This window comes from Glycine max, chromosome 8 (genome assembly GCF_000004515.6).
Source record: "Glycine max cultivar Williams 82 chromosome 8, Glycine_max_v4.0, whole genome shotgun sequence".
NCBI lineage: Eukaryota > Viridiplantae > Streptophyta > Magnoliopsida > Fabales > Fabaceae > Glycine > Glycine max.
In genome coordinates this window covers 3,671,622-3,692,031 of record NC_038244.2, presented here as the reverse complement: position 1 = coordinate 3,692,031, position 20,410 = coordinate 3,671,622, and the positions used below count along the sequence as shown (strand labels likewise).

General features: G+C 29.2%; 3 protein-coding genes across 3 annotated transcripts; 2 read left to right on the top strand and 1 right to left on the bottom strand.

The window, feature by feature from the left end:
• Positions 1–1,957: 1,957 nt before the first annotated feature.
• Positions 1,958–4,932, top strand: LOC100306590 (uncharacterized). The gene is made up of 7 exons (NM_001250264.1): positions 1,958–2,042; positions 2,559–2,635; positions 3,693–3,754; positions 3,861–3,979; positions 4,124–4,291; positions 4,507–4,573; positions 4,769–4,932. Exons 1-6 carry the CDS (start codon positions 1,998–2,000, stop codon positions 4,534–4,536), a joined length of 501 nt encoding a protein of 166 aa, NP_001237193.1. The 5' UTR covers positions 1,958–1,997; the 3' UTR covers positions 4,537–4,573; positions 4,769–4,932.
• A 2,425-nt stretch (positions 4,933–7,357) lies between these two features.
• Positions 7,358–13,391, top strand: LOC100813162 (glutamyl-tRNA(Gln) amidotransferase subunit B, chloroplastic/mitochondrial). Its single transcript, XM_003530877.5, has 8 exons — positions 7,358–8,179; positions 8,668–8,877; positions 9,637–9,777; positions 9,899–10,102; positions 11,448–11,645; positions 12,342–12,410; positions 12,699–12,815; positions 12,882–13,391. Exons 1-8 carry the CDS (start codon positions 7,550–7,552, stop codon positions 12,960–12,962), a joined length of 1,650 nt encoding a protein of 549 aa, XP_003530925.1. The 5' UTR covers positions 7,358–7,549; the 3' UTR covers positions 12,963–13,391.
• A 754-nt stretch (positions 13,392–14,145) lies between these two features.
• Positions 14,146–16,081, bottom strand: LOC100785713 (general transcription and DNA repair factor IIH subunit TFB5). Its single transcript, XM_006584819.4, has 3 exons — positions 15,868–16,081; positions 14,826–14,874; positions 14,146–14,453 (listed from the first exon to the last, which is right to left on the bottom strand). Exons 2-3 carry the CDS (start codon positions 14,858–14,860, stop codon positions 14,276–14,278), a joined length of 213 nt encoding a protein of 70 aa, XP_006584882.1. The 5' UTR covers positions 14,861–14,874; positions 15,868–16,081; the 3' UTR covers positions 14,146–14,275.
• Positions 16,082–20,410: the final 4,329 nt, after the last annotated feature.

Below are 20,410 nucleotides of genomic sequence, written 5' to 3'. Positions count from 1 at the left end.
TCTTATATTTTTTCTATACTATCAGTTCATTAAAAATAATGACACATGTAACTTTTAGGTGAGTTTTATGAAGAAGAAAAAATTAAAGATTATGTTTGATATAGATGAAAAATTAATTAAAAATTAAAAAAGTTAGTTGATATCTAAAAGTTGAAAAATATAGAATGACATAAGAGTAATAAAATCATGATTTATTAAAGATAAAAAAAAATATAAAAAAAAATAGAAACTAACATTTTTTTAAAATATTACTTTAACTAAAATTTCAAAAAATATTAAAAATTATTAAAAAAAATTATTTATTAAATAATTAAATAAACTTTTCGGTTAATAAAAAAAGAAAGAAAGTTTGAAATTAACTAAAATATGTGGTTGAACATTAATATATGTATATTTTTAACTTAATTACTGTTTTAGTTTATGAATTTAGGGTATGATTTTTTTTATTCTGAAATTTTTAAATATATTTTTTTTGACAAAATAATTTTTTTAGTGTCTAACATAATAAATTGACACTATATGTTAGTTTTTAACATTATGTGACAGCTTTAAAATTCAAATTAAAATGATTTAAAGATAAAATTTAATTTATAATAGCTAAAAATCATCACAAAATATCAGATTTTATTGTCAGAAACTAAAACAAAGAATTTGTCAAAATTCAAAAACAAAATAAAATAATTTTAAATTTTAGTAACTAAAGAAACACACAACCCAAATTCAATAATTAAAACTGTAATTAAACAGTATATTTTCTCACATAAAATATAGGGCGACCAATATGAAGTGAAGCTTAAAACAAAAATTGAGATAAACTTTTTTTTTTTTACTTTAAAGAAACAAATGATATGTAAGACCTTATGTACTATGTGTAATCTTTTTTACATTAAAAGTTTAATAACAAAGGTTGATAAGCCTTAATTTGAGCCGTCCTGATTAAAACATAAATTTGTTTTTAATAAGAAATCCATGAAAATATTATCACAAATACAACTTATTGAAAAAATAATTAGCCAAAATGATTTATTATATTATTGGTAAAATTATATATAATAAAAAATTAATTAAAACATTTCACCATGTTATCAAACTCTCCAGTTAACTTGTTTGTCTTCTATGCGAGTTGACTCTTCGAGTAAACTCTTTCCCTATAAAATGTAAGTCCATTTTTATTGTTTTCTGTCTATTTAGCATTCAACACAACTTCATTTAGCGTGTTATTCTCAAATACAATTTTTTTTACCTTTAATGATATCAAATCCTTGTTCTCAAATAACATTAGATCCTCTATGAAAATGATAACCTCTAGAAGTTATTATCTAGTAATAATGTATTATTATTATTTAAATATTCTAAACTTCATGATTTACTATTTTACTTTATTATATTGTTAAAAATGTTTAATTAGTATATTATTTATAGATATTTTGTTATTATTTTTATATGAAGTAGATTCTTACTCGTCTACAAGTTGAGTCCAGGAATCGAGTTTATAGACCTCTTAATATTCTATTACCTAATCTCGAATTTGATAAGCTTTCATACCATATTGATTATGTATTTTTTATATTATTTTTAATGATTAATTTAAATTTATATTTAGAATGAATTCTTTTATTAATTTGTAATTTTTTAATAATGTAAGAAAATTAAATTCTTAATAAAATAGTAGTGATTAATTTTTTAAAACAGGATTTCATTCCTATTTTTAATTTTATTCATTAAAGAAGGCGATTCGTATTCGGTGAGCTGGTCCGTTTCCTAGACGAAATGGTGTAAGAATTGAAAGCATGATGATTGATTGATGGGAGCAGCGAACCATATAATTTAATTTAATTTGTGTCCACATGAGAACGTCGTGACCTGCATTTTCTATCTCGCAACACCGCGATAATGGTATAAAATAGTTTCAGATACGTTGCGTTGATTGATTGGTATGAAGTGATTGACTTTTTTTCTTCTTCTATTCTCACACATACCCATCTACTCCTTCCCTCATGGCTGAACAATCTTCCAACTCCATTTACGATTTCACTGTCAAGGTTCGTTTTTTTGCTCATACCCAACTGTTGTTTCTCTCTAATTACTTGAAAAGATTGTGGCTTGCTCATGCCCAACTGTGTTTGCACTCGAATTGTTTGATGAGTGTGTGAAGATAATCTAAGAAGTATCAGGGTACACTATGATGACAAAATTATATTTAGTAGGTTCTGATTTTATATTTTTTGTATTTCAACTTTTATGGAGATCAATGAAGCTTGCTGATCTAATTTTCTTTTCGATTGATCACTTTGCTGCTTCAGCTTCTGCTGAGATATTTAGATTTATTTTCCCTAACATTCATGGAACATGAATTGAGTTCAGGTTGTTCTTGTTGATTATTGGTTTGTCTATGCCCACTCCTGTATATTAACTGTGTCTGTTCAGACGGCTCTGTCCTGCCAAAATGTTTGGGATAAGGCTGGTTGATTTCTTTGCTGCTAATTTTAATGTAATTGCTTGGGGGACGTTTTACTTTTATAATTTATTTTTGTTTCTGGTGTGGACTATAATTGCAGGACATCAGTGGAAATGATGTGAGTCTGAATGATTACAGCGGGAAGGTTCTACTGATTGTGAATGTCGCCTCTCAATGGTAACATAATTTGATTCATACTGAAATTATTTTTGGGTCATTTCTTATAGCCATGTACCAATTTACATATGTATTTTTTTTATGCATCTCAGTGTGCTCGTGTTTACTTTGACCTTATTTATCTGTTAATCATTCTGCTTTATATTGCTCCACCTTTTTTCATTCAGTGTCCACAAAACCCCTTTCATCTAGTAAGTTTATCAAAGTTGTAAATATGTACATGCGTTATAGACTGTAGGAAAGTGTTGTATAGTTGTTAAGGTAAAGAAGATGCATTCCTGGAGTTGACTTGACACATTAATAGTATATTGTTTGATTGGTTGCTAAAAGAGTTTCTCCATTGCTGTGTTTGATGTTTGACGACGTCATGGCATTAGCAAAAAGCTATATATAAGATTGGACTTTCGTAGGTGAATTTAATGTGAACTAATCCCTACAGACATTGAAAAGTCACAGATTTTAGGGCTTAAGCATCAGCTTCTGGGTTGGGTGATGCTAAACTACATTATGTTTCTTATTAAAAAGAAACTATGGCTTAAGAAGACACAATATATTATCAAAATCTGTGTGATGAGTTTCATGCATGTTGGTTGTCATGATTTTCTACTTTATTCATGTTTATATCAGATTAGAGAATATAAGATCAGTCATAACGCATAAGTAACAGTTGTATTCTGGAGAAAGTTTGAGTAGCATTTATTGGTTAGAAAATGGCAAAAACTTGCCTAAGGTGGATTGGTCTTGAAGATCAACAGAGGTTCCAGTGAGAAAGTTGATCAAAGATTGTCTTATTAAAATAGATAGAGGATGACCAAAGAAAACTTTAGGAAAACCTATTTAAAGAAATCTTGCTTTAAATGGATTTAATGAAAAAAATTGATAGAGATTAGAGCCCACCAGCATTGTGGATCTGTTTATCTGACTCCATCTAGTGGAATAAGGCTTGGTGTTTTTGTTTGAAATAGAATTACCTAATTACTGGACACTATTCTTTCTCATTCTATTCTGCCTAATGCCTATATAATTATACTTATAATATTCTTATTCATTGTTGCAGTGGTTTGACACAGACAAATTACAAAGAATTGAATGTATTGTACGAGAAGTACAAGAATCAAGGTTTGTCACTTTGGTGAAGGACAAAAAAAAGAGAAAAAGAAATATATGTCAACTATATTTATGAGCTTGTGAATTTGTAACACTGAGACTTCTGAGTTGTCTCCAGGATTTGAAATCTTGGCATTTCCGTGCAACCAGTTTGCTGGACAGGAACCAGGAAACAATGAAGAAATTCAGGAAGTAGTTTGCACAAGGTTCAAGGCTGAATTTCCTATCTTTGATAAGGTGATTTCTGATAATCACATTGTCATTCACAAGTGTTTCCCCATTTTTTATTTGGAACTCTCTTTGTGGAAGATTTGTGTGGATACTGTTCCGTGTGGTACTTTATAGGGAAACCAATCTAAATTCTAAAATAATTCACTGTAGGTTGAAGTCAATGGGAAGAATGCAGTGCCACTTTACAAGTTTTTAAAGGAGAAGAAAGGGGGAATATTTGGCGATGGTATCAAGTGGAACTTCACAAAGTTCTTAGTAAACAAAGAAGGGAAGGTTGTGGACAGATATGCACCTACCACCTCACCTCTGAAAATCGAGGTTAGACATGTATATTTTAAGTAGGATTTATATATATAATGATGCCAGGCAAAGGGGGTCAATTATAATTAAATGTTGGATTGCTGTTTGGGATATTGGCATAAATTCTACTTATCCTCTATAGCCTAAGCAGAAACCCAACATTTAACTATAACTGAATTTCTCTTGCGTCATGTGAGATTATATGTCAATAAATTATATTTTTCCTCTTGCAGAAAGACATCGAGAAGCTCTTGCAATCTTGAGTACTAAGATTTTATTCTACATATCTAATGTGCTGAGGTTAGTTTTTCAATCATTTAGTTTTCAGCTCGTCCTTTCTTCTTGATGAGCACTTGTGGTTGTGGGAGCTTATATAAGTTATCTTATGTATTTGAAACTTTTTCCCCCTTAAACGATTGAAATGTTTCCTCGACAACTGTTAGTTTTAAGAAAGCTACATCAGCTTATGTTTTGTCCTTCTGTTCTTTTGTGCAGGACATAGGCAATCTGTCCGGTGTCTTCGAAGGACAAGTAGCAATATGTATCATCAATTAATATAATGCCCTGAAAAGTTCTTAATATATCTCGTGTATTTGGATTTTGGATTGCTCAATAAGTGTAAATTGGTGTTCTAACTCTGTTACCAAAACCATAAAATAATAATATATTTGGATAATCGGATGCATGTTTATGTTATTATGCATGATCCTCATACTACCTTGATTAATTTATATGGACTTGTTGGCAACGGAAAAAAATATATAAAAATACCTTAATGTATAAATTGTTGATAAGATGGATAAGATTATGATAGAATACCATGTCAATTGGTAGTGCATGTGAAGCATTAAAAGAAAAAATAATATTTCCTTATAAAAAGAAGCAAGTTTTGCAACAGTTTGGAATTCAAAATGTGTGGAGCTATTGGAGGTTACAAATCATGCATGACTAGAAAAAATAAGTAGCAATTGTAAGTCATGATCTAATAGGAGGATCCATCGTAACCTTATAAATTGTCCATTAATTTCAAGATGTGTATGATTTCTTAGTTCGTAAATAGGGTTTTTACTTCAAATTTTGGAGACACAATCAAGCCAATGCAAGCTTATTTTATTTAATATTTTATCTTTTTGTTTTTTTTATCAATTTTTTTATCTCTTTAAATTATTTTCACGCAAATTTTTTCTTTTTTTGTCTTCTTTATTTGTTCACTTACACTAAGTATTTTCTAGAGTAACTTAGAAATTCATATTCAAGAAGAGAGTCTCCTTCCCTCTTGAAACAAATTGTTTGATCATTATTTAAGATCGTCTTAAAATGACATCGGCTAAAACGTATTTGAGCTAACTTAGACTATACCATGATTATCTTAGTTTTAGATTTTTTTAATAATTTTTTCTAGAAATATTTATAGGAAGGTAAAATATGTAAAACTTATCAAAAGAAATTAACATATAAGTTGATTTTAGTATATAAGAAAAGTTCAATTAATTTTTTCTTCTTATTTTCTTTTTACTACTGTTTGTAGAAAGTTTGTCCAAACAAGGTCTAAGTTGGAAGCTTTTTGAGGGAAATGATTTATTTGGTGAAGGCATTTACACTGATCACAAAAGGTAAAGAAAAGCCATAAAATTCAAAATTAAGGTAATTTTAATTTCAGTCAGGGACAGGTATTTCACTTTCTGAGTTTATAAGTTGTTAGATCATTGTTCACTGTTTTAGGACTTCCTTTGTTTAGAGTGCTATAAAATAAATATCCCTCTCGAAAATAATCGAGGTTCATATTTTTTCCTCCTCTACATGTAATGATCTTTAAACGATTTAATTGATGGAAGTAGAACAAGCAGTTTACTGATTTTTTAATATTATACAAAACATTCATTCGAAACATATAGTCATGGACTCATGTTGTATGCATTGTTATTGTGTGTGTGTGTTTTTTAACAAGACTGCTATTATGTGTTTTAACACTTATAAATAAAAAATTTTAAATATTTAAAATACCACAAGTTTATAGCGAAAATGTAACACAAAAAAATGAAGTGTAATTTTGATCCCCTAAAAAATTAGCCTAAACCATGGTCGTGTTTAAAATACGACTTACCAATTGCTTCTTAATAAATTTGAATAATACTCATTTTAATATTAAAAATTATCCTTAGATGGTAAAAAAACACCAACTGACCCTATTCCAATTTTGATAGTTTAAAGCATCTATTTACAAAAGATATAATACTTAGCTATATTTATGAAGACATTGGTCTCCAATTAGTTATTATCGGCGGCGATATTTATGAAGACACTCTGATACTTATGTAAAACAAATCTAGAAAATAAACGTATGTTCAAATTAAGTTATTATCCTCGTTATATTGTCTCTTTTATGACATAAATACATAACTTATATTGATGGATTTATGACATGCACGACTTCTAAGTTTATTAGTATATTAGAATAAAAACTTCAAGCTAGTCATGATATCTATTTCACTTTTTAAAATTGTAATGTGCGAAGTTAAGATTTCTAAAATGAAAAAAATGAGATCTTTTAATTTTAGGTTAAATATGATATTTTTGACTGATACATTGAGTGAAATAATATTTTAAATTATTTAATAGTATTAATTCATAAACTTTCACTCAAATATAATCAAAGTCTATATATTTTGATATTGATAAATTTACACCTCAAACTTTAAAAGTGGTCTGATTTAGTCTCTTCTATATTTAAAAAATAATCTTTAGAGAGAGAAAAATAATTAAATTTACATATTTTTTCTTTTAAAATTTATCCCATCTTCTTAGTCATTAATTTTTTTCAGTCTATCTTTTGTCTTCTCCATTTCTAAATTAATTAGCAACAACTTTTTAATAGAATTTATCAACATTTCAAAATAACCTTATAAAATAATTTAAATTATTTATCGTAAATATAAATAAAATTTGTATATCCAAATATATTGATTTATTATGAATTTTAATTATAATATAATTTATATATTCATAAATATTTATTTATTATAAATTCTAATTTGTTATTTTTTCTAAACGATGCGTTTAAGGATGACAATGGGTTATCACATTGGTTCTCTTCCTCTGTCATCTTTGGCCAAGAAACGCAGCATTAGCCACCACTGTGGCCTGTGGGTGAGCACCCAGCAACTTGGAGGAAAAAAATTTACAAATTTGCGACACAAAACTTCCTCATTGTTGAGAACAGAGCAACATTTGAGTTAGAAAAATTTGTTTTTTCCCTCTCTTCTAAGACCTCCCGAAATGGCTTCCTCAATATTCAGAAGCCTCCAAGTTCACCCCTTCATGCTTTATCCAACAACATTCCTCAGACGAAGAAATGGGGTTTTTCATTTGACGACCAAAGCCACACAATCCCAAACAGACACCCAACAGAGGCAACCTCAGACAAAGGTTTCATCAAGCAACAGCACACAGTCCAAAAAGCTCGACAAAATTCCAAAAGACTATGAAGCCATCATTGGCATTGAAACACATGTTCAGCTCTCGACTCTGACCAAAGCCTTTTGTGGTTGCCCTTACAGTTATGGGTCTTCACCCAACAGCAGCATTTGCCCCATTTGCATGGGCTTGCCTGGTGCTTTGCCTGTTCTGAACTCAAAGATAATTGATTTTGCTGTCAAGTTGGGCCTTGCTCTTAATTGCAACTTGGCTTTCAAATCCAAGTTTGACAGGAAGCAGTATTTCTACCCCGATCTTCCAAAAGGGTATCAGATTTCTCAGTTTGATGTGCCAATTGCCACTGCTGGCTTTCTTGATGTGGATATTCCTGTTGAGTTTGGTGGGGGGCACAAGAGGTTTGGCATTACAAGGGTTCACATGGAAGAGGATGCAGGGAAGCTCCTACATGCAGAGAATGGAAATTACTCACAGGTGTTTTTTTTTTTCTTTAACTCATATTTCAGCTTGCAAGTTGCAATCTTATTGTTTAGGTTTTGTTTGGATAAAACTTCTCAATAAGTTTTTATAGAACGGGAAAAAATAAGAAGGTAAAATGAATTAAGCTCATTATATAGGAGTAAACTTAATTTACTTTCTTATTTATTCTCTTACAAGTGCCTGTTGAAAAGTTTATTCAAACAGGACCTTGAGGCTTTTTTATTTGTTTTATATCCAAATTTCAGGTACTCTTTAACATTATGGACCATTGACGGACTGCATTTTTTCATTAGTACATTTTTGTTATTTGAGCAAATCTTTGTACTGAATCAGTTTTCACATATTTCTCTGATGAACAAATCATATTTTTGGAATACATTAAATAGTTTGTTCCATCCACTCATTGACATGAATAATTACCAAGGGTTCAACAACATTTATCTATGATATAAGCATGTTAAAGTTGGTGGTATTCATGACAGGTCGATCTAAATAGGGCAGGGGTGCCTTTGCTTGAGATAGTTTCTGAGCCTGATATGAGAAATGGTATTGAAGCAGCAGAATATGCAGCAGAATTACAGAGGTTGGTGCGGTATTTGGGAGTGAGCAATGGCAATATGCAAGAAGGTTCTCTTCGTTGTGATGTAAATGTATCAATACGACCTATTGGGCAATCAAAGTTTGGGACAAAGGTATCCAGCTATTTCTTCTATATGAGTAATTAAAGACTTTTAAAACACCTTTTTTTTTCTGGAAAAAAAACACCTATTATTTGGACTTTTGGAATTGGCACTTTGTCAAATTATTAGGAAGCTTTTTAAAATTACCCTCTCCACTATTTTAAAAAATTACACTTCCCTCCTCTAAGAGATGGAATGTCACTTAAATCCATTTTAGTGTAATGACACTGGTGAGCAACTATGAATTCCCATGGGTATATTTCCTCTCAGGGAGGGGAGTGTAATTTACCCTTATATTTTTAAAAGCCATCTCTGTCTGAGTGTTTTGATGTCTTGTGAAATAGAAGTTTTTGTAAGCAATAACATGAAGTATGAAATTTTAGATTTTACTTACCTTGATAGCATGACATTTTCTCAATAGATGTATACTTTTACTCTACTTTCTTCCACTTGGGTGGGTAAGGGAAGGTATAGTCTGGAATTATTAATATGGTTTTTTTACTCTTCAAGAAAACAGTTACTTGCTCAGAATTTTCCTCAAAGAAATGAAGAGAAATTGCTACAAGCAGATCTTGTGAATGAGAAAATTGTCCTGTCTTATCATATTATTGTAATATTCTATTAAAAAAATGGCTTGGCCCTTGCCTTTGCAGAAATGAAGTGCCACAAAGTGATACTACTCTTACTTTTTGTTGCAATGCAGTATGAACAAATACTGCAGGTGATATTACAGATTTAGCAGCAGCTAATATGGTCAGTTGTTTATGGCAGGTTGAAATAAAAAATTTGAACTCATTTTCATCAGTGAGCAGAGCTATTGATTTTGAAATTTCTAGGCAGGTGCAACTCCATAGTCAAGGCCAGGAAGATCAGATAGTACAAGAAACTCGTTTATGGGAAGAAGGCTCTCAGGCTAGTGCTATATTATGGTCTTGTACTTTTCTTTCTAGTCTAGTGTAGCAAGCGCTAGATTGTTTTTCATTTTTCTTTCTTCAGACTTGTATTCTTAAATAACTTCTGTTATTCTGTTTAGAGAACAATTACAATGAGGAAAAAGGAAGGGCTTGCTGATTATCGATATTTTCCAGAACCAGACCTTCCAGCAGTAATCCTTTCTCAAGAATATGTTGATGGTATAAAAAATTCTTTACCAGAGCTTCCAGAAATTAAGCGGAGAAGATATGAGCAGATGGGCTTAAGCATGCAAGATGTTCTTTTCCTGGCTAATGATAAAAATGTGAGTTCTCTGTTGTTTTGTACTGTCTGAAAATAGGTGAACTTAATAAAACAATGTACTAAAGATTAAGATAGAAATATTTTGAAAGAAATAGATAAGTAAATACTATCTACTAGATATCCTACATTCCACTACTGTATTATTGTTAGGAAATGTACTTAAGATTTGACAGCACCCAATAAATACCATATGGGTCATGCAAAAATCCAAGTGTGATAATGTCATATAAATATAAATAGGAAAACTGGAAAAGAATGTTAGTCAATAGTCAGCTACTGTTAGGATTTTATAGCCATTGGGTAGCTGCCTATAAATAAAGCACGATTCTTGTGTTTTAGACAAACTGGAATAATAATAATAATTATTATTAAAGTTCATTAGTCAGTTCTTGATCTCATTGTTACTCTTGTTTCTTTGTCCTCCCTGTTTTGTTCTTCTTCCCTCTTCCTCTTTCTTTATCATTCCGACCTAAATCTTATATCAGATGAACTTTTAGATATTGTACTTCTTTTGCCAAAAGCTTAATAGTAAATGGCATTCCATTTTGTTTGTAATCTCTACCATTTTCACCAAGTCTAAACATCGTAAGGATTGATAGAGGGAAAGCTCTTTTCTTGATTCTGAAGTCATAAAATACAACCCAGGGAATGACCTATAGATTCAGGTTATAGATCAAACCTAATGCCAGAAATTTGTCACAGTTCACATACAAACTCATAAAATCTGATTATGAAATAGATTCAGGTTATGATTAATATACCTTATGCCAGCAAATTGTCAGTCTAAAATACAAACTCATAAAAGCTGACTATGAACTAACTACATGTTTGCAAATTACAGGGTGCAACCAGGTAAAAATGAGTGTTGTGATTGAACCTAATGGCATTGTGTGATCCATGTAGTTGACCTCACCTAGATGGATAAGGTTATTGTTAATTTTGTTGATACATATACAATGGTCTGCTTTGAAGTTTGAAAATAAGACACAACAAACCAACTAATGTAATTCCAGCAAAATAAATATACCGCACGACTTAATGAAAGAGAACTCAGAATGTGTTTGGATAAACAACTTAATTAAGCACTTGTTCAATAAACTTTTATCAGAGAGCTTATATAATAAATTTGGGCATTGAATTTAATAATTTATTGAAATAATTCGAAAAGAGCTTATAACAGTAATAAATTATTTTCATAATCCCAAATATGCTCCATTGATGCTCTTCAAATCACTCCTCTCAATCAAGAACAGTACATATTAGAAAGCTAAATAGTAGATGTCAATATAAAGTGTATTAGCACAAATGATCTAACATGAATTTTATTTTCTGGATCGATGTATTAGATTGCAGAATTTTTTGATGCAACTCTTGCAAAAGGTGCTGACTCAAAGCTGGTTGCCAACTGGATAATGAGTGATATTGCTGCCTTCATGAAAAATGAAAAGTTGACCATAAATGAGATAAAGCTTACACCTGAAGAGTTGTCTGAGTTGATAGCTTCCATTAAAGGTGGAACCATTAGTGGCAAGATTGGGAAGGAGGTATGGTTTTCTTTGGCACTAACGAGTGGTGCATAGTTAGGGTCTAAGCTTCCCTGATTCTCAGACATGATTTTGAAACATTAAGCTGCAGCCAGCAGTTATGCTGTCATTACTTATCATATCTTCTAGTTTTCTGATTAATTTTTCAGATGCTTTAGTACGTTGGTAAGTTTGTTGTGTTGGTGTATTTTAACTATGCACCAAGTCTAGTGTGGGCATTCATTTATAAATATGTTGGTCTCTGAAGTTTAATTCTCGGGCATCTTCAAATTCAATCATCATTAAATTAATATCTTGTTCCTGATAAAAACATGTACTATTGTCTAGGTATAGTGTACCATGTAGATATTGTAATTAGTAAAATTGGACATTAATATTTGTTACACTCATTTTGTAACCATCTAGTTTGTGATATAGTTGGAAGACATGGTTTTCAGCATAAGTTTCTCTTTGTTCTCTCCATAGTTTCATTCCTTTTCTGCTTCATCCTGCATGCCTAGTTTGAATTTGGATCCAACTGCCTTATTTGAAGAGGCTTTGATTGACTTGGCACAGTATACAGCAGTTGGGTCCTTGTGTAGTTCCGTGTCAATGAATTGGAAAAGAAGAAAAAAAATCAGGCAGTTGCAGCTGAATTATATTATTTTGGGCATATTTTGCATTCTGTATTTTTACAATGTGTTCATGTGTTTGCAGATACTATTTGAGCTATTAGCCAAGGGTGGAACTGTGAAGGAACTCATACAAAAAAAGGACTTGGTTCAGGTAAGTTGTAGGATCAACCGTTGCCTAAATTTTTACCATGTTGTGTGTTTGAGTCAGAATTCAGCAAGGGACAACTTAATTCTTTGATATTGAAGCATAAAGTTGCTATTATGGGTTTAAATGCAAATTTAACGACGCTACTGGATTATTTGGATTTTGTGATGTTTGAGATGTTATTTATTGAGTTGGTTTGAACATTTAAAGTGAAAACTCTTGTTTGAGGTTGCACACTTGCACCTCTGGCATTAATAAAATTGTTGGAATGTGCCCGTGCCTTGGGAAATGCAGATAGCAGATCCTGTTGAGATTGAAAAAATGGTGGACAAAGTTATTGTGGAGAATCCAAAACAGGTAGAGCAATATCGAGGAGGCAAAACTAAACTACAAGGTTTTTTCGCTGGCCAGGTATGAACATGTAGAAATTTGTTCCCTCTACATATCTTGGTATTATACATGTTTGTCCAAATGCAGGTAATGAAATTATCTAAAGGCAAGGCAAATCCAGGTCTCCTTAACAAGATCCTCTTGGAGAAATTGAATTCAAAGAGCTGATGATAATATACTGCCAATTGGATAAGTGCTGATCCTTGATAGACAAATTGGAAATGAAAAGTAAGAGTTAAAGGCTCATTTCTAGCCAAAGTGATTTTTGAAATAAAACATATACGTACATTGTGCTAAAGGATTTCTGCTTCAACGGTTGAGATTTGAGACTGCAGTGCTCTGTCCTATTTTCTTCTGTAGGGGATACAAGCATTAAAAGGATAAGCTTTCCAAACCTTGTGATTTATATTTACATTCCCAATAAAGTTATGGCTTAAAAGTTTCTTTCTATTTGGATTATGTAACGACCTCACAAGAGCACAAATGTATTTGGCTGCATGCCTGTTATTCTGTACGATCCATAGATTGGTTTGTGACTTTGTGTATTACAAATATACGTTGATTTGTTATGGTTAATAAAGCCCTTTCTATTTTTAAGCTTGAAACTTAGACTATATTTTAAGGACATTTTACGCACTGCATGTGCATTGTACAAATTTAAAAAAATATTTTTTTTATATATTTTATATAATTAAATATTTTTAATTGATGGGTTGTTTTTAGGTACCGGTTAAAAGCCTGTTACACTTTTAAATGTTTAATGATACGATATGATCAGTTTATTAACTATTAACTTTCATATAGCTAATATTAAACATACATAAATGATTTTTCTTTTACTTCAACAAATAATATTTTGATTTTTTCACTCTAAACAATTCAGTCTTGCTAAAGTTTTCAGCAAATAAAGAAAAAAAAAGTTAATTAAAATCAATTCATGTACCTTAACTTCTTTAGAAAATGCATTAGATATAATTCTCATTTCTATAATCGAAGAGACCATGATTTTTTAAGACTAAAAACTATTTATAAGAACATCACATAAAACTGATAAAACTCTCTAAGAGGTGTTTGAGTAAACAGATTAACTGAATACATTATCTCATAAAAATGTTTACTCATCATACATTTATCTGTAAAATTAATTTTGATAAAGTTTCTTGTGGTAGAGGGATGAGAACGTAGTTTGGTCTTTGGGGATTTTAAATGTTTCATTTGAAGTATTATAGAGCAAGATGCCTTGTCTTATGTTGATCATTAGTGGTTAGCTATATCCCTTTTGCATTTTGAGATCCCTCTGTAAGTGTCGCTTGACTGTACTGCCCTTTTGCGTTTCAGAAAGGGAAAACAATTAATAGCAAATCACATTTCATTTTTCCATGCGAACTGCGAAAACATTGGATACAAGAAACGGTCTTAGAAAAAAATCAATTACTAATCAACATAAAATGTTCCAGAATATTCACTGTAGCCATTCGGAATCAATTAGGCTTGACATATGTATTGTCCTCTCTGAACTTTGCAATTCGACTTCGTATCATTTGCTCAACATGAGGTTGGACAAACATATGTGTATTATCCAATATATGTATAATGAACTTGTCAGATGCAGGCAATGAAGCATTCATGTTGATGATATATTGTGCCATAGGTATGTCACTGCACAATCCAATATAGCTCATCATTTATTCAGATAGCACTAAGAAAGTAAAGATTAATTATAAACCATGTCTACTCAAACCGCTCAAAATTTGATGCCATTAGTGACTGGTTGTAGGTGGAAAAAACAAAAATAGACGACTGTGATTCTTGTTAAAATTTCTAGTTTCTAGCCTAGAAAGAAAGGAAAAACACTCCTTATAGTTAATGTAGAGGTTCCAACAGTTGCAGATAAAATTGCTAGCTGTAAAACTTGGTAAACAAAATAATTTGAATATTTGGCATATTGCAGTCTTCAATTATACAACTTTCAAAACAGTATAGTATATGGGAAAATTTTCAAATGGGAATGCAGAAAGAAAATTGTGTTACCAGGAAATAAAGACTCCTTTAGTGGCATTGACCATGTTGTATAACCTTCCTGTAAAGAAAGCAAGACAAGTTACAAGACACCATACCATTCATTATCACAATAGATACTTAATAGTAAACCCCAAACATAGATTAGCAGAACTCAAATCCTGCCCTTGTGATTCTCTCAGAAGGTTTATTTTTATTTCCTTTATACATCACTATTAGTATCAATTACTGTGGTATAAATTTCTTTAATCCACCTCTCAATTCAAGTCAAATCAAAGAAATTATATGAACTGCCTAACTTAACATCAACAATGATGGGCATGTCATGTGATCTTAAATGAAATGAATGGAAAAGGGTTGATGCAAAAGCTTAACATCATCACACGAACTTCATTAATTGAGCAATTTCTCACAGTGCAAATGGTTCTGACAAACCTAGAACAGTGGTAACCCTGTTCTCTTGAATAGCAGAGCCACGACTATTAAAGTAGGCATGGCAATGGAACAGGATACAGATTTTTCCATCCCAATCCCTGGCGGGGCTAAAAATCGATGCCCCATCCCTGCCCCCTGATTATATTTATCAATTATCATCACTTTATTTATTTGTAGATAATGTTGATTAAGCAAATGATCTCCTCTATTATTGTCTATAATCTGTTTATGCTTTCATGCCTAATGTGTGGAATTTTCATGTTGGATTAAAAAATATCAATGAATAAGTCAATAATCTATTCATCTAGTGAAACAGTCAAAGGAGATATGTCATGTTTTTGTCTGCATTGCACTAAGATTTAGACTAGGGTGGTATAAATTTCAACACATATGTAATCATAATCATTCCGTTATGTCTGCCCCAATTTCAATCTTACTCTCCCTCTCACCCGTTTTCCAATTTATATTTGAATCGCTGTCAACTTATTCATTTATAGACGAACTAGATCGAGAACAAAATAATATAATAAAATCGCATGATATAAAACTAAATGAAAAGTTTTTTCACAGGGATTCAGCGAAGCAAGGAAACCCTAAAAAAGGGCTGCAAAAAGAGTACCTGTAAATTGCTTTTCTTCGTGCCTGTCCCCGGCGAGACAGAGAGAGATGAAATGAGGGCGATGAGCAGTGTCGTCGGATGGGATTAGAAATTTTTGGGGGGAGAGCTTTATGCGTTGTTTCGAATGAGCTGCTAAGTGAAATGAAAGAAGAGAATAAGTGAAAGGAAAATGTTTCTTGGAATAATTTGTCTACCTAAGAAGAGAGGAAATAAGTCAATGATTTGATTGATGATTTAAGAAATGTTTAAATTTTGTTAGAATTAAAGCTTTATGTAAAATATGTAATTAAGGGAATGAATTGGATTATGATTGTGAAGGATTTTTAAAATAATTATATAAAAAATAAAAAATAATTAAGATATTTAATAAAAAAATTTAAATGATATAAATAAATATGTAGTATTCTTATTTTTTTTTCTTGAAATTTTTTTTTGAGGAGAGTAAGTTAAAATTTATTCTTAAAAATCATAGTTTCATGTTAGTATTTTTTTTAATTAATTGCATATCAAATGAGAATCATCGAATGTGTATTGGATTAAGATTTTTAAAAATTATTTTGGTATAAAAAACTTATTGACTTTAAAATTTTATAAGAATGTAATGATTTTTTTAAAAAAAATAAAAGGCTTTTATAATTAAGATTTTGTAGTTTGAATTTTAGTGGATTTCTAAAATGTAAATTTATAATATTTGAAAAAAAATTATGAATTTTTAAAATTTTAAAAAAATTATAAATTTTTTAAAAACATTTAAAATTATTAATAAACATCATGATTTTTTTCACCTAATATTTTTAAATAAAAGTCTTCATCTAGATAAAATCCTAAAGATTTGAAACATGAAAGAGAGAAAAAAATGAAGTAGCAATTAGAAAGGAACACAAAAAACAAGGAAAAAAAAAATAAAAGTAAGAATCCTTGTGCTGTCCCTCCTTGTGTTGTCCTTCCTTGTGTTGTCCTTTAAAACTATTAGTTTTAAATATTAATATAACTGTCATGTAGTCTTATTTTTCATGGGACAGGACAACTTAAGAAAAGACAACAGAGAAGTCAAATTCTTGTTTATATTTATATTTATGTTTATGTAAGTGTAAAGTCTAGACTTTGCTTGTTCTTCTAATTTATTATAGATGTTGGCTAAGTATTTTTAGGTTAAATAATATTTTTGATATTTTAATTTTTAAAGTGACATCATATAATTCATGAAATCTATCTCCTTTAATAGAATAAGATTTTGTTGTTGTTGGTTCAATATTTTTGAGCTGACGTGTATTCTTATTTGTTGTCCTTAAGATATGCTCAAGTGATAACTTTTTTATCCTTGTAGCCTTGTTAGTTGTTTCTTCTTGTTCATTAGTGGTCCTTCTTTGGCTATATATTGAACATCACTTGCTGAAGGATAACTTTACTCTCTTCGTAGTATTGTTTGATGACTATTTTTCCTGAATATTGTACAGACAAATCTCCAATTGTTGGCTGGATGTTACTTGAGGAATAATCAAGCTTATTAGAGTATCATATCTTAGAGGATAAGTTTCTTTCAATACTTGTGTACTAATCAGTTTGGAATCACATTCCCAATCCTGTTTAGTTTTAATCACCATACCTCATCTTTTTCCTGAATTTCTTTTGAATAGACAATTTATTTTCTTTTTCTTTGTTTGCTATTATCTCATTATGATTCTCGTTCTCGTTCTTTTTGTCTTTAATGCTTGAAGGAGCGCAAATGGCTCAGTCTCGGTACTTGTTTCCAATATCATGCTTTCAGATGGGTCTTCTTAGTGAAGCTGAAGCAGCACTGTGTCCCGCTAATGAGCCTAGCCTAGAGGTACAAAGTGTAATTTAAAATATATTTTGAATTAAGAATGATTTTCCAAACTTTTTTAATGGTCTCTTGGTGACCTTAACATGTTTGTCTCATAAATCATTGGCTATGTTTTTATCTTTCTTATTTTTGTGTATTCTTTCTCAAATTTACTATTGTTAAATGCATTATTCTTGTATGACTTAGTTCTAGCATGCTGCTCTGCTTTAAGTTGTTTTTATTAGTATAATTTTGTCAATACATTTGCTAGGAGAAGTAGAATTACTACTTAAGTTTTGTTTCTTTCTTCTCTATGTAGGTTCCAAATGGTGCAGCTGGTCATTATCTAACAGGTTGCTAATCAGTCTTACTTACCATCAACATCAAGAGAAAAAGTGACATGAATTTTAGGATAAATACTTATTTTATCTTGGAAGTAAAGTGTGAGACCATATCAAATTAATTTTAAAAGATAAAAAAAATTAAATTTAATTTTTGAATATATAAAAAGTGTCTCGAAAATTGAATAATTTAATAATAAATTAATCTTTAAACTTTATAACTTAATATTAAATTAGTTATAAAAATATAACTTATTATCAACATCTAATACAACAAAAAAAATCATTAAGAACCAAAAATTAAATTCTAATTTTTATCATGAATTTTAAACATATTTAAGTTTTTTTAAATTTTTTTAGAGGAATTTAAGTACTTTTTGAATTATTAATGATTAAAAATAACTTTATATTTCAATTTAAAGTGTTTGGCATAAATCTTTTTTTTTTTTTGGTACAGGAGGAATAAAACGAAGAAGAGACAAAAAGTCTAATTCAAAACTAAAACAATCTAATCCCCGGTAAAAGCAACACCCAAGGCATCTACTAAATAAATCTATATATTCAAATGTATTTATATTTACTATAAGTTTTAATTATATAATTTGTATATAAAAATATTTATTTATTATAGATTTTAATTATATAAAAAAACACTTATCATGTATATTCATAGCAACTTATTTACAATTCTATTTTAGAATAAGGTCTCTCCAAACGAAATATAGATTTATCTTTAAATAAACTTGTAGGCTTTTGACTCTTTATGTCTTTATGTAGGTCAACATAATATTTGAAAAAGATAAATAAATATATAATTTTAATATATTATAAAAAATTTAATATAATAATAATGTTAACAAAAAATATTATTAATATTTACTTAAAAAGTCAACCCAATAGACCTAAATATTAATCAAATAGGATTTTATAAAACTATAGGTCTAGTTAATTTCTTAAAAAAAGTTTGATCTGACTTAAACTTGATGTAGGCTAAGCTATAGGTCTTTGTGGGACAACTTGATCAATTTTCATTCATATAAAATGAAAAAAAAAATATTAGAGTAAATAAAGGGATAATTAATTGAAAATCAAGTTAGAAATTATGTATGTATCTATTTGTGTATAAATTAGAATAATTATATTTTTTTTTTATCTTAGACAAGTAATAAGGGGGATTTATAATAACTTATGTACCTCACCAATTAAACTAAATCCCTCAATAAAATAAATATTTTTAACAATATTTTTTGAATTTTTTCTAAACCTTTTACCCCTTTCAGTTTATCATTTATATTATCTTTACTTTTTAATTGAAATTCAATATATTTTAATGAAATTATTACAATATAAATTATTAAACAAAAATATAAAATATAATTTTTATACTCAATAATATTCATTTATTACAAATTTTTAATTATAATATAATTTAAAGGAGAATGCTAATATTCATCATAGTTAGTTTGCATTGCCATTTAACACAAAAAAAGTGGACTAAAAAACCATTAAATCTTTTGCTTTTAAAATTTTTATTCAAGGACATTATCTTACTTTATCATTAACTTTAAAAATAAGAATGTTTCCCATAAATATAGGAGAGAATAGTGGAAAAAAAAAGATGGGAGAGAGAAAAAAGATTTTTTTTAAATAAATTTAAATGATAAAATACTATAATATCCTTAAATTTTAAATTTTGGGAAACAAAACAACCAATAATTTTATTGTTCAAATTTTTTGTGTTGAATGTTAATGCACTCCAACTAGGATGTTAGCATTTCCCTAATTTAAATATTTTAAAGTATTTATTTATATTATATATAATAAAATTTAATCATATATAAAGCACATATTACTTATATATAAACAAAAATAAAAAATCAAGCTTAAGTAATAATAATATACTTTAAGGGTTCAACAAAAAATATATTCTAAGGGTGTGCTTGGATTGTATTAGATTGGATTAGTTTTGAGGGGAAAAACCATCCAATTCAATCAAATCCAATCACTTTTCTTAATTTTATCATTCAATCAGTTACAAATTTAGATTTAGTTACAAAACTTGATAATTATATTTATGCATCTTAACTTAAATAAAATATTTAAAAAAAACATCTCAAATACAGTACTTAGTATAAAATTTATCTTTAATTAAATATATATATATATATATATATATATATATATATATATATTATAAATAAGGACATAAGTTATGTGATAATTTTTTAATTATATCAAAAATAATAATTTAATACGAATAATATCATAAATAAAAATATATATAAGTTTGAGTTGAATTGGATATTTAAATGCAAATCCAAAATTCAATCCAATTTAATAAAAATCCATTTCTTCAATTTTGTTATCGATTCAGTTTTTTAGTTTATTCAAATTTTTT